General features: G+C 39.3%; 1 protein-coding gene and 1 long non-coding RNA gene across 3 annotated transcripts; one reads left to right on the top strand and one right to left on the bottom strand.

Moving 5' to 3' along the window:
* Positions 1-2,760: 2,760 nt before the first annotated feature.
* On the top strand, positions 2,761-6,278 carry LOC126586076 (anthocyanidin reductase ((2S)-flavan-3-ol-forming)-like). Its single transcript, XM_050250780.1, has 6 exons — positions 2,761-3,028; positions 4,600-4,766; positions 4,853-5,053; positions 5,148-5,307; positions 5,398-5,614; positions 5,919-6,278. Exons 1-6 carry the CDS (start codon positions 2,899-2,901, stop codon positions 6,061-6,063), a joined length of 1,020 nt encoding a protein of 339 aa, XP_050106737.1. The 5' UTR covers positions 2,761-2,898; the 3' UTR covers positions 6,064-6,278.
* A 1,104-nt stretch (positions 6,279-7,382) lies between these two features.
* On the bottom strand, positions 7,383-15,152 carry LOC126586083 (uncharacterized). Of its 2 annotated transcripts, XR_007610736.1 has the most exons (5): positions 14,677-15,152; positions 12,590-12,723; positions 8,111-8,273; positions 7,785-7,914; positions 7,383-7,465 (listed from the first exon to the last, which is right to left on the bottom strand). It is a non-coding gene; the product is annotated as an uncharacterized LOC126586083 (long non-coding RNA). The 2 variants fall into 2 exon arrangements; XR_007610737.1 differs by lacking the exon at positions 12,590-12,723.
* Positions 15,153-16,536: the final 1,384 nt, after the last annotated feature.

The raw sequence follows: 16,536 nt of genomic DNA, 5'->3' as shown, positions 1-16,536 counted from the left end.
TGTGATTACTTTTCGATACCTTATCAGTTTGGTAGTTTCCGAAAAACTGGATATGCAGCTGATGGACGTAGTAACCGCGTATCTCTATGGGGATCTTGATACGGAAATTTATATGAAAGTTCCCGAAGGACTTACATTGACTGGTTCAAATATTTCCAAACCCTGGAACACGCTCTTAATTCGGCTGAGGCGTTCACTATACGGTTTGAAACAATCCGGAAGAATGTGGTATAACCGTTTAAGTGAGTATTTGACTAGTCAGGGATATGTGAATAACGAACTATGCCCTTGTGTGTTCATTAAGAAGTCACATTCCGGATTTGCGATTGTTGCAGTATATGTCGATGACATGAATCTCATCGGAACTCCTGAAGAGCTCGCGAGAACTGCTTCGCACCTGAAGTCGGAATTTGAGATGAAAGATCTAGGTAAGACTCGATACTGTCTCGGCCTCGAGATAGAGCATTGTTCGGATGGAATCCTAGTACATCAATCGAACTACACCCAGAAGGTGTTGCGCCGTTTTAATGAGGATAAAGCGAAGTCTTCGAGTACTCCTATGGTCGTTCGTACGCTAGATGCAAAGCGAGATCCCTTCCGTCCGAAGGAGGATGATGAAGAGATTTTGGAGCCTGAAGTTCCTTATCTAAGTGCGATAGGCGCTTTATTGTACTTAGCTCAATGCACTAGACCCGACATCTCCTTCGCTGTTAATCTTTTGGCAAGATACAGCAATGCACCAACACGCAGACATTGGACTGGCGTGAAAGACATCTTCCGTTACCTTAAGGGTACTACGGATTTGGGCTTATTCTATCCCTACGAATCCTCGAGTGATGCCGCACCCTATGCTCATCGGGTTGATTCTCGCCTTGTTGGTTATGCCGACGCTGGATACTTATCTGATCCGCATAAGGCGCGTTCTCAAACGGGTTATGTCTTTACCGTTGGAGGCACCGCAATATCTTGGAGGTCAACTAAACAGACCTTAGTTGCCACTTCGTCTAACCATGCTGAAATTCTCGCCTTACATGAAGCAACTCGGGAATGCTTTTGGTTGAGAGCAGTAGTGAAGCTCCTGTGATCTTCATCCCGCCGTTAATGCCCCGACGACGATTTTTGAAGACAACGCAGCTTGCATCGAACAGCTCAAGAAGGGTTACATCAAAGGAGACAACACCAAGCATATTGCGCCGAAGTTCTTCTTTACACATCAACAACAAGAGCATCAGAAGATTGAAGTCACGCAAATCCGATCACAAGACAATCTGGCCGACCTCTTCACCAAATCACTACCGAAGGCGACGTTTCAGAAGCTTGTTCATGGAATTGGTATGCGTAAACTTTCTGAGTTGTAACTTTGCTATTTCTCTGTGGAATTATGTCAAACTCAGGGGGAGTATCTTCTAGATACTTGCTTGATCTTAATGTACTCTTTTTCCCTACGATTAGGAGCATTTTTCCCACTGGGTTTTTGCTACCTAACTAGGTTTTAACGAGGCACCCACCTTGGGCTGGTCATATCCCTGATGACGTCCTGTAGACGTTTCTTTTGACTTTGCATTTCTCACGCATTTTTCCTTAGACTATGGATTTTGTCCCTACTTGGGTTTTTGCCATAGCCTTAGGGTTTTTAGTGAGACTTACTACTTATGCAAGTTCCTACCTTATTGAGAATAAGCGTTGTTCCTTGGAATCAGTGCCAACGAGTCGACTTCCTCAACTTCTGCATGATGCTGAATCTACCTTGAGTATTTACACACTCAAGGGGGAGTGTTGTAAACATTCATAGTTTAAGTATGATTGTGTAAATCCTAGATAAGATTTGATTCTAGTTATCCTTTCCTATTACAACTTGTATTACTTGGAGGAGAAGGAATATCTTCTCTCCCTTTACTACTATAAATAAAGGCACAATGTAGGAGGGATAACAACACACACATTCCCCTACAATTCTACAAACACACATCTCTCTCCTCTCTCTCTCTGCCGCCGGCCCTAGTCCCTCTGTCAGATAAAATAGACCACAACAGTAAAGATATTATTATTTGGCAATAATGCAAGACAGCTCCCCTTGTGGTTAGGTGTGCAATAGTGTGTGGAAAAAGGACCTACTTCCTTCCTAATTTGTGTTGCACGTTTCAGAATGTTAGCTCATTTCAAACAAGTCTCCGTTGTTTACGGACCAAAAAAGTCATATCGTTTCGCATATTTCAGCGTTAGTTGATAAAGCAAGTCGTAATAAATATAATTCAAGAAAAGAAGATGGAGACGGTTTTAGCATAAGAATCAAGAGTAAGAATACTTTATAATTGGGAGATATGTGCTCGTTTTAAAATGCTTTTAAAATAACTGATAACATTTTTAATGAAAATTGTCTTTTAAATCAACCATTAGTAAAAACTCGAGTAAATTATGAAAAAATAATTGAAATGTTATATTTGGTGCTTCTTTCAAAATGTAATAGCAGTTCTTTCGATTATTTTAAAAACACTTTTAAACGAATTCTATATGTACTGTAACCTATTATCGGTGCTTCAAAAAAGTCACGGATAAGATTTTTGTCAGTTGAATGACAAATTTTGTTTCCATTTTGTTTTGGCTCGACAGATATATTATAGCAGGAAAGTTGTTTTTGGTGTTTTGTCGAAAAACTCCTTATACCTGGGGGGATAATTACGACGGAAGAACTAAAATTGCACAGTGAGTTGGTGGCGTCTTAGATCCTCACGTGCTCACCTTCTTCCTCTTCCGATTCGATTGGATGAAACTTCTGCAACAACAGCGACCGCGCCTACTCATTCTATTTAACCAGTAAATCCTCCGTCACATAAAACACCACTCCCATAATTCCCACCCACCTTTTCAGCTGAAAATCTGACAGAGGAAGAGGAAGCCATGGCCACCCAACAACCCATCTCAAAGAAGACGGCTTGCGTCGTCGGCGGAACCGGGTTCGTGGCGTCTCTGCTGGTCAAGCTGCTGCTCCAGAAGGGCTACGCCGTCAGAACCACCGTCAGAGACCCTGGTCAGACTCCCTCTTCCCCTTTTTTCCTAATTTATTTAATTTATCTAATTTTTTTTTTAACTAGACGATTTTCTAGACTACTCTGATACATAACGACATTAAAAACGCTGGTGAATATCTTGACCAACTCGTATGCAATTTCTTTTGAAGTTTCAATTTTTATTTTTTTTTGTCAACTGCAATTTATGCCCAGTGAAAAACCATGTTCATAACCAAAGAACGAAGACAAAGTATCTGTATTGTCAGTATTGATGCTTTGTCCCCACTTTCAGTCCTCCTGACTAGGTTGTTTTGTCGTAGTAAGATTCTCTATTTTCCAAATTACCTTTTCTTCAATGGCAGATCCACTAAAGATGTGATTGTTTGTCCTCACTAACTGTTACTGGACCAGACTACGTACTCCTGTGTCTGTTAAGTGGAGGGATTAAATTAAATGAGACTAAAGGGGACACGCAGGGACTAACTCCCTCGCTGTACTACATATTATTCTTATACTACATAGTCGGTGTTAAGCCAATTCAGCTTAGTTTTTAATACTAGTCCAGTGCAACAAACGCAAAGAGACCAAAATAGTACCTGGCCTATCAGGCCTTTTTTTTCTTTCTTGCTACTGTAACAGATGCGGCTGGTGCATATTAATACAAGGGTGTGCTATCCACACACCTCTTTTTACTTCTCCCACACCCCTTATTAATTTATATCCTTTGATCTTCTTCAATTCATCCGATCCGACGGTCGAAAATTAAAAGGATGTGAGAGAAGTAAAAAAGAGTGTGTGGATATCACATCCCTTAATATAACATCGTTAAAATTCAAGCGTGTTCTCAATCCAAACTCTTTTATGTTATAGGCCAACATCATCTTTCTCTCAATTCCTCAATTCCTCTTATTGCAATGCAGTCTTCACTTCCCTTCCTTGTTCTATCAACTTTGCTTTGGCTTTAACTTATATTTTTTTTTTTTAAATTCTTGCTTACTCTTTACTTCATATTCGGGGTTCTAGGTTTGTGCAATGTTTTTTAGTTCCCTCTATTGAATTTAAGGTCTTTCAATTTTTATGCAAATTACTCCAATCTCTCATGCTCTGAGTTAAAATTACCTATGTTTGTGAGAGGCCCTCCCACACATGAAATCCTGGCTCCACCACTGCTCCCCTTCCTTCCTCTCCTCTCTCACTTTTGTGACCGCTCAAATAGAAAGGGACAATAGAGGAGGGGAATTCGAAGGGAAGAGAATCCTACTCCGTTTCCATCTCCTTATATAGAACCATTGCACTGAAAAGTTTCTCATTTTTCGCGTTTCTGGTAGAAAAAATTGAAACTTCAAAACGTTGTACTTAGGCATGTGATGAGTAAATCCAATATGACCATTATGCTAGAGGTGTTAGTGACAAGACAAGGTAAAAGTTCATAATAAGATTTAATTACTCATCTGAATTTACTGTTGGAATTCAAAGAGGCCTTCGTAATTTTGTAGGTTATCAGTAAATTTTGAGAAAACTTGTCAGTTAAATTCTTGTTTTACTGTGCTGGCATGAATTGGTTTTCAATTTTTGATACATTTGGGTGCAGACAACCACAAGAAGGTCTCCCACCTCACAGCACTACAAGAGTTGGGTGAGCTAGAGATTTTGGCAGGAGATCTAACTGATGAAGGGAGCTTCGATGCCCCAATAGCAGGCTGTGATCTTGTTTTCCATGTTGCAACCCCTGTCAACTTTGCCTCACAGGACCCGGAGGTCTGGATTTTGTGAGAATTTCTTGATGAAATGTTGCATTCTGTATGGTTGAGGACAGTGGTAATACTAACATTGTCAATTAACAGAATGATATGATCAAACCAGCAATCCAAGGGGTACTAAATGTTCTGAAGTCGTGCGTGAAAGCCAAAACAGTTAAGCGCGTTGTTTTGACATCATCAGCTGCTACAGTTTCGATCAATACACTTGAAGGAACAGGTTTGGTCGTGGATGAAAAGGATTGGAGTGATTTGGAGTTCTTGACTAATGTAAAGCCACCCACTTGGGTATGTCACCAAAGCCTTTGTCTTTAAATAGGCCCAGTGTCTAGAAATTCGCCGAATGAAATGATCAAACAAGAACGTTTTCTCAAATTTGCAGGGGTACCCTGCCTCCAAGACACTAGCTGAGAAGACAGCTTGGAAATTTGCCGAAGAAAACAACATTGATCTAATCACTGTGATCCCTTCTCTTATGGCCGGTCCTTCTCTCACTCCAGACGTTCCCAGCAGTATCGGCCTTGCCATGGCTTTAATCACAGGTTTGAAACCAGAAGCTAGAACAATGAACTACTTTGCACTATATCTCCGAAAGGCATGGTGATCTGATGGTTTCTTTTAATGTTTTACAGGAGATGATTTCCTCATAAATATGGCCCTGAAAGGTATGCAAATGCTATCAGGTTCGATATCCATTGCACATGTGGAGGACGTCTGCCGGGCTCATATATTTTTGGCTGAGAAAGAATCTGCATCTGGTCGGTACATTTGCTGTGCTGCCAACACCGGCGTTCCTGAGCTTGCTAAGTTCCTCAACAAAAGATACCCCCAGTACAAAGTCCCCACTGAGTAAGCCCGTAATCCTAGTATTCGAAAACCTAGATTTATAAATTCCTGTTTTTGATGATGAGTAGTATGTTTAGATTTATGTACACCGAGTGTTTTTTCGTTCTAGTACTTCGACGTTGCATTCGCTTTTTATAGTCACCCTCAAATGTTTCTACCAAGAAAATTCTGATTAAGGTTTGGAACTTAAAGTTGGTAAGTTGCATTGATTGTCGAAGTAAAATTGAAAGGATTTAGACTTGAACTCCAGCTCAACTAGCTATTGTACAATTTCGGATGGTTTTTTCATTCTCCGTTGTAATTGCAGGTTTGGAGATTTTCCGTCTGAGGCCAAACTGATCATCTCTTCAGAGAAGCTTATCAAGGAGGGGTTCGATTTTAAGTATGGCATCGAAGAAATATATGACCAAACTGTGGAGTACTTCAAGGCAAAGGGGCTGCTGCAGAACTAGAAAAACCAAGTCTCACTATCTTGTGATCCTCCTGTTATGTGGATCACAAAAAGTGTGTAATCGATCAGCATGTATCGAGCTAGCTATCTCTCTATTGTCTGGCTTACCGTAAATTTTCTTGTTAAAAAGCATCGTAATTTGCTGAGTTTGGCAAATGGTAATAAAATCGAGCAGCGACGAAAAAGCAACAGCGGCGTGTTGCTTTCTGATGAGAATTAGATGCTTGCTTTTTGGTTGAACGGCAGGAATGGCTGTGTTCTGTGTGAAGGCATGTTCATAGTCCAACATGTAGGATGCCGTTTCTACACGATAAGTCCTTTCAGGAAAACGGCTGATCGTTTAAGCACAATTAACGAATCAAAACCGAAAAGGTTACAATTAAAAGATGAATAAGCATGAACAAGTTTAATGTACAAGTACAAGACTCTGAGTTTTTAAGTTCGGTGACCACTTTGTCCGCCTTCAGCGTTCAATCAAAGCATCTTTGTTCTTCAGCAGACCGATTTCAATGAAAGTTTCTTCAGCTGCAGGAGTTTGAGCAGTACGTGTAGTTCCTCGAGTGATGCGTCTGTAAGAGCAACCATATAAGCTCTATAATAAACTAGCCAAGAACATAAGATTTAACCAACTAAATCACAATCATCACTCCAAATATATTCTGTATATGTAAATACTGAAGTAATATCTACAACACATACCTACAAACTGTTGAATTCTGCGAGGACCTCTGGGTTGCTGCCATTCTTCTTTCTTACGGCAGATCGCTTCTCTTTCAATTGCTACTCTCTTTCTTATCTTGAATAACTTCTTCATGTTTCACGGCATTGATCACAAGAAAGAGTAGTACTAGACACCATATATCTAATGTTCAACATATTAGGATTAAGAACCATTGGAGAAATCTACACATAACCTTCTCCTCTCTGCAAAACTCAATGCTCTCCAAGTTATAGGTAATTGGAACAATAAGAGCGCGTTTTGTGAGAGCAGGGGCTTGTGGTTTTATACTACAAGACCTGGATCGCCCTATAACAATCCCACAAGAAATACAAGACTGCATTCCTTATATCAATATGAGTCCTATAAACGAGCAAACACAAGAGTCCTCAATATACCAATATGATTGGATTAACTCCTGTCAACATGATTTAGACTTCTTTATAATATCAATTATCCCAAGACTTGTAAGAATCATACTCATACTCTTACAGCGTCATCTTCAAGATCCACAACGGGAGGAACGGCCTGTGAAAAGGAGAATGGAGATGAATAAGTAGGAAGTTGTGTTAACCTGGAAACTGATATGAAAAGTATACCCCAAAATGCAGTTATTCCAATCCCCTTGCATTGTCAAGAGCTATGTCAACTCTCAAATCCCAGCACAATGGCTTCTGACTCTCCTCTACATTTCCAAACAGATAAATCTTAAATTTAAGTGCCTTGGTGATGAACAATTATCGAGAATTATCAACAAATAGAACTGGTTACAAACTTTTAACTAAAATTAGAAATTGAAGGTGAAGGATACTAAACTAATGATAAAATGAGCACTAAACTGTGCATATTGTTTATTTGAAGTTTGGAACCAGTTTTTGTCTGTGTATTATTTCCCGAAACTATTCAAGGGGCTCAAAACGATAAAAGATGTGTCTATTCGTGCTAGGAAATCAAATAAACCGGTGCGTTACGGACGGAAAGTCTAGGGTTGTGAGATTTGTTACCATGCAAATGAGAAAAGAGACTGCCGTTGCTCAAGTACTTATAAAGAAGCATATATTGTCCAACTTCTTCTACAATATATCCCACCAAGTTGACGAGGTTCTTGTGGAATAATCTTCCGAGCAACAGAACCTGAACACACAGATATGTACGTGCGTATATATCAAGATTTTACAAAGTGACCGGTGTATGAGATGCATCGATATATTAGACAACTGAATTTATATAATTAATTTTAACACTTATAATATAATCATTTAAACACCGATGCATCTCACTCCAGTGTACCATAGAAATATCCCATTGTATTATGAATGTAGGGATTTACCTCAAGCCAAAAACTCGTTCTGGCCTTGGGTGGAATTTGAAGCAAGAACTTTGACGGCAAAGGTGTCACCAGTGCTCATTTGGGCCTTGTAAACGGGCCCAAAAGCTCCTTGCTCAATTGTTGTCGTGAAATTATAAGTTGCTTTCTGTATGTCTGTCAAAATCTAGAAAGAAAAAAAAAGCCGGCAAGCTAATTATTCACTATTTTTTCCTTTTTTTAGGGGTCAAAAAGCAAAGATTTCATTAAAAAAAACTGTGGATCAATACCAATGACAATAGATAAGCCTAATACAATTGGGGGTAGCCAAAGCCCAAACAAAAAAGGGGAGAATAATAATAAATAAATAAACCCCTAAATCCTATCTTGCACAAGCAGAAATTCGGCGTTGACATCAACACAACCACCACGCCAACTGCCACAAGGGTAGAAGCCCCAAGAAAATAAACTTTGCATTGATGCGGGGCATGCCAACTCTTCGGCCGAGCTCGGCGGAGGAGTAAAATGTGTTGATATTGCGTTGGGTGCGCTGCTGACTTCTCGATCTTGTGATTGCTACCAAGGAAGGAACACTATCGGCCTTCGGGTTCTAGAGTCTAAAGACAAGGTTGCTAGTTCTAAGGAGTTCACAAATCGTCGGCGTCAGATTCAGTCACGGTGATTATATTTGTAAGGGTATAAGCACGCCAAATCGACACCAGAGTATAGGGGTACAGATACTTAAAACAAATATATGTCTTGATGGTAAATATGGTTTGGCCTCAGAATGCCGAACTCTAAAGCTTACTCGTGAATATCCAATCATAAAAACAACTCAGCGTTCAATGTGATGAGCCCTAGTAAACTGTAACACCTTACCTCGCCAAAAAGGCTAATGAGATGACCTCTGCCAATAAAAACTCGAAAGTCTTTGCCGACCGAGACTTGGATAGATAACCAGTCGGCCTCAACGCAATGCTGTTTATCCAAACTAAAGGTGTTCTGCGATCGGTTGGTTCTACGGCAATAGTGATGTTTATCCAAACTAAAGGTATCACCGGTTGCCTTCACAGTGCTGTTTATCCAGACTAAATATGTGTTGCGGAAAAAAAAATCTCAAAGTTGTTGAGAGAGTTTGCGCATGACAATTTGTGTGTTGAATTGGAGAGACTGAAATGTTGCACGGTATCTTGTATTTATAGGGACGAGTATGCGCTGGTTGATAAGTTGATAAAGACTCCCAAGACTCTGAACTTAGTAAAAACTGCAACCAAATTCAATCCTTGCGTTTTGTCTTATCACATCAAATCCCAAGATAACCTGCATGCTTGGATTTGAATAAATAACGTTCATCTAAATAGCCACCAATTATATATATATATATAGTTTGCACCTTTCACATGGCATGCAGACTATACGACAACTATATATATAATTATATAACTAGTAGCCTTTCACACGACATGCAGTCCAAGTCCATCATCAATTCAATTCATCTGACAACATCCATATATAACCCAGCCTACTTAGGTCACCTATCTCACCATTATCCAAGCCTTGCAAATCTTATGCTATGCCACGTGATAAGAAGCCAAGCTAAGTTGCTCTGATCCACACGGTACACTGCTAACAAATCCAAATTAAATCGGAATGTTCCGCATGTCTCTTCGTTGGGGCTATGATTTTTATCCCATTTATTTTGTACAAGAAAATCCAGATAATTTATTGAAAGATAATTATTATGATTAAAAACCATAATATTATCTCTTAACAATAGCAAAGTATCTTAACTTTCTCATCCGACGGTTAAGAACAATGCTCACTCAACGGCCTTGATTACTCGGGCTGATGGCATAAAATCGGGTTCAAACATTGCCCCCCCCCCCAGTTTCCTTGAACTTTGGCTTGTAAGCCGAATGGTTAAGGAAATTAAGTCTTTGTGCCCAATAAAATCTCATGGTATCGCCGAAGAAGACAAAAATTTATTGGCAAAAGAAAAGCACACCATGCTATTAAGAACCCATAATTGAACTCGTACAAGATGCCAATTTGCATCTCGGCCAACTCGTTGACCTCGGTCCGATCTCAATTTTTATCTTAGCTTGGCATGATAATCAAACTTCGGCCGAGCTTGGCCTGCCTATATATATAAACACTCTGATAGTCTTCCAATCCCCCATTTTCCTTCTCTTAAAAATTTGGCCGACTTGGCAGCATGGCATTTGCTTGTTTTTATATATATATATATATATACTCCACCTCATGGCCGACTCTTATATATATATATATATATAACCAATCTTTGGAAAACCAACCTCTGAACAGTTAACTCCATCCAAAACATGAGGCATCCAAATCAATATTTCAAAGGTATAGACTCCAAAGCTACTATCAAATCCGCGGTCTTTATTCGGCCAATCTTTCTTGTGGAAAAACTAAACTCCCATGGCCGAAATGTTGGTAAGGAAGAATGGCCGAGGATGGGTAGGTGTAGAGCATGCTGCAAATATTCTTTTTAATTGTCCAGGATACCCAATTTTATCGGTGGTTCGTGTTGTGGGTTTCGACCAAAATAGTCTACCGAAGACTTTAATTTTTAAGCCGAGCACACCATCTTTTGGATTGCCGCACCACCTTGTTACCCCCTTATTTTCTTATGCATGGGCCTAAAAGGCCGAATGGTTAAGAAAATAATTTATTCATCCTTTTTTTTTAGAAGAAAACGACAGTGGACGAACTATAAAGAGGAGGAGGCCAACGATGTTTTATTCCGAGCTGAGAACTTTTTATATCAAAATTCTCAATTTGATTTTGCTTTATGCCGAATAAAGAATCACTTCCAAATACTTTTGACTTGGTGAAATATTTTTCATTGGCCGCCGAATGTGTTAAACAATTATTATGCCCTCCAGGCATAATAATTTCGTCAATTTCGGCTTTTAACTCGATTAACTTAGCCGAATGAGATATTTCTATATTGGCTTTATCGCCAATAATCGTATCGATTGGCGTGGTTTTTTCGGCTAGGCCCATGTCTCGGCCTTGTTCATCATTAGAGCACTCCTCTAATAAATCATTTTCTAAATCGACTTTTGGCTCATAAACTTGAACTCTTTCTTCTATGCCTACTACACTTTCAGTCTCAACCGAGACAACATGTGGCCTAGGTGTTTCTTTGGCCGTCTTGGCAATATCCTGAGGCCGAATTTTTATTGTGTCCGGAGCGAAAAATTGCCCCCCAATCTTTTGATCCAACCATTCTTCAAATGGAATTTATTTGAACCTAGGACAAAACGGCGTTTTCTTATCGAACCACTCATCAAATCGAGCTCTGCCTTTTTTTAACCATTGATCTTGTAAGCTGTGATGAACCTTCACCTTTATCATTTGAGAGAAAGATTTTTCCTTTTCTTTATATGCTTCAATGATCTGGTTAAGGAGTTTGTTACACCTCTCGGCATTTTCCTTTAATAGGCGCCAAATCTCACCCTCACTGAGATCTTGATATATCATGTGAACTTTGTAGTTTTAGCACTGGTCCCACCGGGCGTGCCAAAATGTTGACTCTAAAAACTACCAAGCCTACGTGGTGCGCAGAGTAAAATGTGTTGATGTTGCGTTGGATGCGCTGCTGACTTCTCGATCTTGCGATTGCAGCCGAGGAAGGAACATTCTTGGCTTTCGGGTTCTAGAGCCGGAAGACAAGGCTGCTAGTTCTAAGGAGTTCATAATTCGTCAGCGTCGGATTCGGTCACAGTGATTATATTTGTAAGGGTATATGTCACGCCCCGATCCCGACGTACGTCCAGGATTGACACGTGATGTCATCAAATAACCATATATCTAACATACCCGTCTCCGAGATATGTACCAAGCACATGCCATGCCTCGAATTGCGAAGTAAATTTTTGTTCATTTTATGGCTGCAACCTTCTCGTTAGACTGCCTACGTACCCTACACATGGATCAAGCCATTCATAGTTCGTCTTCGCTACAACTCGACATATAACACAGTTTGTTTAAGCCAAAAGGCATAACATTCCTCAATCAAACATTTGGACTTGACAAGTATGAAATTATTTAATTCAAGCTACATAACAACCCACATGACAATCAAGGTTTCTATTTCATCCATCATATATATCATTATGTTTCAACATAAAATCGCAATTCATATCATGTAATATATCAAAGAATCAACAAAGCACAATAGTATCCTCTAGTTGCATTGATCACTGATCTAATCATATTAATAACAATCATATTCAACATCATTCCACAATCACCTCAAGTAACCCATTCCCTGAGTCAAGGAGACACGATATTAACATTTAATTACGTTAATCAGTCAACCAGATCACATATCAATGCACGAAATTAATTAAAGGAATTCTACATAATTCCCTGCCTGGATTCTAAGTAATAACCTGATAATTCTAATTTATATTCACAAGGTTTATCGTGGTAATTCTCATTCATTCAAATCTAAGGTTCTAGACTAACCTTATGGAAATGAGCAAGAGCAAGGAATCCAGACCACTCAACAAAATCCAACAGTCTTGGGTTCCAGACCACTCAACAGAACTAAAACACCAAGCTACTTCTTGTACTTTACCCAGACCTGTCATATTCAGTGCCTACATCAAGGGAATAGTGCACTAGCAAATCAGAACTTGGTTAAGATGCAAAGCCCGGGTGAGTGACAATAATACAAGTATGTGATATTCAATAAAATCAGACCATCAATCACAATCTATAAATGTCGAGTATAGAATCATGCTTTATGAAATCATAATCAAGCCGCTAAAAACTCCAGAGGAGTCACCCATACATCCAACGACTTTTCTAATTCAAACCACAAAATTCTAAAAAACCATCTTTCATATGTGCATTAAAAACTAGGGTTAGAAAGACGCAATTCAGCCGAAGCCTACATATGTAACCAAACAGGAAGTGGCCCCCTACCAAGCAGAACCACCTCTTCAGTAACCAAGTAGGCAGTGACCCTCTATTGCGGATTAACCAAGCAGAGTCACTCCTATGTATCGGTTAGACAGTGATCACCTATCGTGGATTAACCAAGCATGATCACCCCTAAATGTGCGTGTACGGCTATACCAAAGATATAAGGATCACCTATCGCGGATTAACCAAGCACGATCCATAAATATTATGGTCCCCTATCACGGATTAACCAAGCAGGACTAGGATAACTAAGTAGGTAATGACTCCCCAACGCGGATTAACCAAGCAGAGTCATACCTACATAATTGTTAGGCAGTGATCACCCAATGTGGATTAACCAAGCATGATCACCCATAAGTATAAATGGCCATAAGGATCGCCCAATGTGGATTAACCAAGCACGATCCATAAATAGTATGGTCCCCTAATGCGGATTAACCAACCAGGACCATCCATGCACTACGGCTACATGGTGCAGTCTCATCATCACACATTATACATAATTATACGCATACATGCTATCGACTCCACATATCAACCAGCATCTAGTCATACGGAGCACAACACAAGAAATCCTTCAATTACTATTCCTATTAAAAATCTAATAAAGTACCTAACTCATCTCCTGACTTTCATCTCCATCTCATGCTAGGTAATAGTGCCAAGTTCAAATAGGTATTCAGTTGGCAATCATATCCAAATAATTATCAAACAATATTTAGATTCCATAATTGCCATATCATTCATCATAATTATCATTCACATTATTAAAAGTTAATTTAAACACATATATATCACAAACATCATCAATACACAAGCCAAATCATATTTAATTAGCATAGGTCTATGGCTAAATATATAAAAATAACATTTCAATAGAAATCATATTTATAAGACCAATTCATATTCACAAATGATACTAATATAAGAAATTAAGATAATAATCATATTCCATATATTCAAGTCGATATCTTACCACTATAGGCCCACTAGATTTCAATTAGTCTCGTAGTACTAATTTTAATATTTAGAACGGTCTAAGACTGGTTACCACAAGTCAACTCTCGGTCAACGATAAGGTCCACAACTCTACGTAATTTGATCATGAAGATTCGTACATCGGATTTCGGATCCATAACTTCCCACAGCCCACATTATGTTTCAAGAACAACATACTAAATTTCATTACGATCCAACGATCGGATCTTCGTCAATCACAATTTCCGGTGCGCGGTCAACGTTTTATTTTACAAACTTACAAATCCACTTCAGGAAGATCCGTACATCAAATTCCCGATCCGTAACTTCCTAAGGTCCTCAACTATTACATACTATAACGTATTAAAGTTTGGTGACGATCCAACGGTCAGATCGTCCATTCACTTAAGGTCCAAAGGGCAATCTCTATCCAAATTATAGTCATACGATGAGATTTCGTCAATCAAACTTCACATATGGAATCATGATATCCAAATTAATCTAGGAAGGGTAGGTGGGGGTCTCGGCCCATGCGCCGCTGCATGTGGTGACCGGCCGCCTCGACTCACCGGAAAATTCCAACTATTTCTAAAAATTACAAAATTTTACAGGCAAGTAGTTCTTAGTGAGATGAGAAATTTTCATACCTGGGACGAAGTCCAATTCGGCCGGGAAACACCTAAAATCAGCCTTGATCCGATGCAACCCTAGGATTGGGTGTGCTCCGATTCAACCTCAAAATGTACTTCGACGCCTCAACCACTGATCGAGATTTGTTCCTAGGTCCAAGGGAAGTCTAATGGTGGTGGTAATTGGAGGATATCGTTTCACATTTGGTGGATTTCGTCATGGTTCCTCGCGGCACCCACGGTGTAAACCTTAATGAAATCGAACCAATTCTTGTCGATTTTTGGGTGATCAACGAAGGAGAAGGGGCGTAATGATGTTTGCAGGTGTTAAAGGGGTGAAAATCGCCTTAAACTATGGTGGAGGTGGCCGGAAATTCAACCGGGTTGGGTGCGGGTGTATGGGTCACAGAAAGGGTTCAGGTTGGGTGCTCTGCACCCCTCCCCTTTCTCTCTTTTCTTTTTTTTTGATTGGCCTCCCATGTTCCCTCATTTCTCTCCCGCAACCACCCTCTTTTCCTTCCCTTTTCATTTTTTCCTTCTTCCCCCTATTGGTCCCTCATTTTCCTCCTCTCCTGATTCGTTGCACCCTCTCCCCTTTTTCTTTTCTTTTTTTTATTGGTCCCTTTACAAACTAATTAGGACCCCCATAAATATTAAATTCCCAAAAATAAAATATAAATTATAAAAACTCCTTAATATTAAAGTGTAGTTTGCAATAGTGAAGTCCAGGAACAGGATTTCACAGTATAACCACGCCGAATCGACACCAGAGTATAAGATACTCAGAAAAGATATATGTCTTGATGGTAAATATGGTTCGGCCATCAGAATGCCGAACTCTAAAGCTTACTCGTGAGTATCCAATCATAAAAATAATTCGGCGTTTAATGTGCCGAGCCCTAGTAAACTGTAACACCTCACTTCGCTGAAAAAGCTAATGAGATGAACTCTGCCAATAAAAACCCGAATTCTTTCTCGATCGAGACTTGGATAGATAACCAGTCGACCTCGACGCAGTGCTGTTTATCCAAACTGAAAGTGTTCAGCGGTCATTTGGTTCTACGGCTATAGTGTTGTTCATCCGAACTGAAGATATCACTGGTTGCCTTCACAGTGCTGTTTATCCAAACTGAAGATGTGTTGGCAGAAAAAGAAAATAAAAATCTCAAAGTTGTTGAGAGTAGGGGTGGGTTCGGTTTAATTCGGTTCGGTTTTTTGCCAAAACCGAAACCAAACCGAAATTTCGGTTCGGTTCATTTTTTTTTTTTTTTTTTTCGGTTCGGTTTTTTTTCGGTTCGGTTTTTTTTCGGTTCGGTTTTTTTTGGTTCGGTTTCGGTTTTTTGTTTTTTTTTTCTTTCAAAAAATGAAAAACATTGAAATTTTAAATTTTAACGTATCCAACACAATCATAACACAAGCATTCTAACTATAATCAAAGACAATGAAAATAAACATTTAAAGTTGAACTAAAATCATCAATCAAGTCTTCCAAAGTCCAAACTAACAACATCACAACACAAAAATCGTACAAATGACTTAGAAAAGTTAAATTGTATGATGTTGTTCAAAGATCAGGGTTGTTTGCTTGTAACTGCATGTTGACAACTTGATTAGTAAAAGAAATGCGTGGGTGGATTTATTTAGTGTGTGTTGGATTCTTTTCCATCACAAATTCCCTAAGTAATCTACCCGAAATAAATGTTTATAGATTCTGTTACATGTTATATGAGAGTAGATTTGGAAAAGAAAGCTGAGACAAAAGTAGACAGTGCTATGGAGATGGATGTAGGTACTTCAGGATGAGGTTTGGCTCCGGAACCTTATATGGGGGATAAATAATAGGTTAGGGTTTAAAGTTTTTATAGGACTTTTTTTTAA

Source organism: Malus sylvestris, chromosome 10, assembly GCF_916048215.2.
Source record: "Malus sylvestris chromosome 10, drMalSylv7.2, whole genome shotgun sequence".
In the NCBI taxonomy this organism is placed as follows: Eukaryota; Viridiplantae; Streptophyta; class Magnoliopsida; order Rosales; family Rosaceae; genus Malus; species Malus sylvestris.
This window is presented reverse-complemented; position numbering and strand designations above follow the sequence as displayed.

Bases quoted from the DNA above. Each gene is read 5' to 3' on its own strand.
- LOC126586076 (XM_050250780.1), top strand. From the start codon at position 2,899: ATGGCCACCCAACAACCCATCTCAAAGAAGACGGCTTGCGTCGTCGGC. The intron at 4,767-4,852 runs GTCTGGATTTTG...GTCAATTAACAG, and splicing joins TTGCCTCACAGGACCCGGAG to AATGATATGATCAAACCAGC. The intron at 5,615-5,918 runs GTAAGCCCGTAA...TTGTAATTGCAG, and splicing joins CAGTACAAAGTCCCCACTGA to GTTTGGAGATTTTCCGTCTG.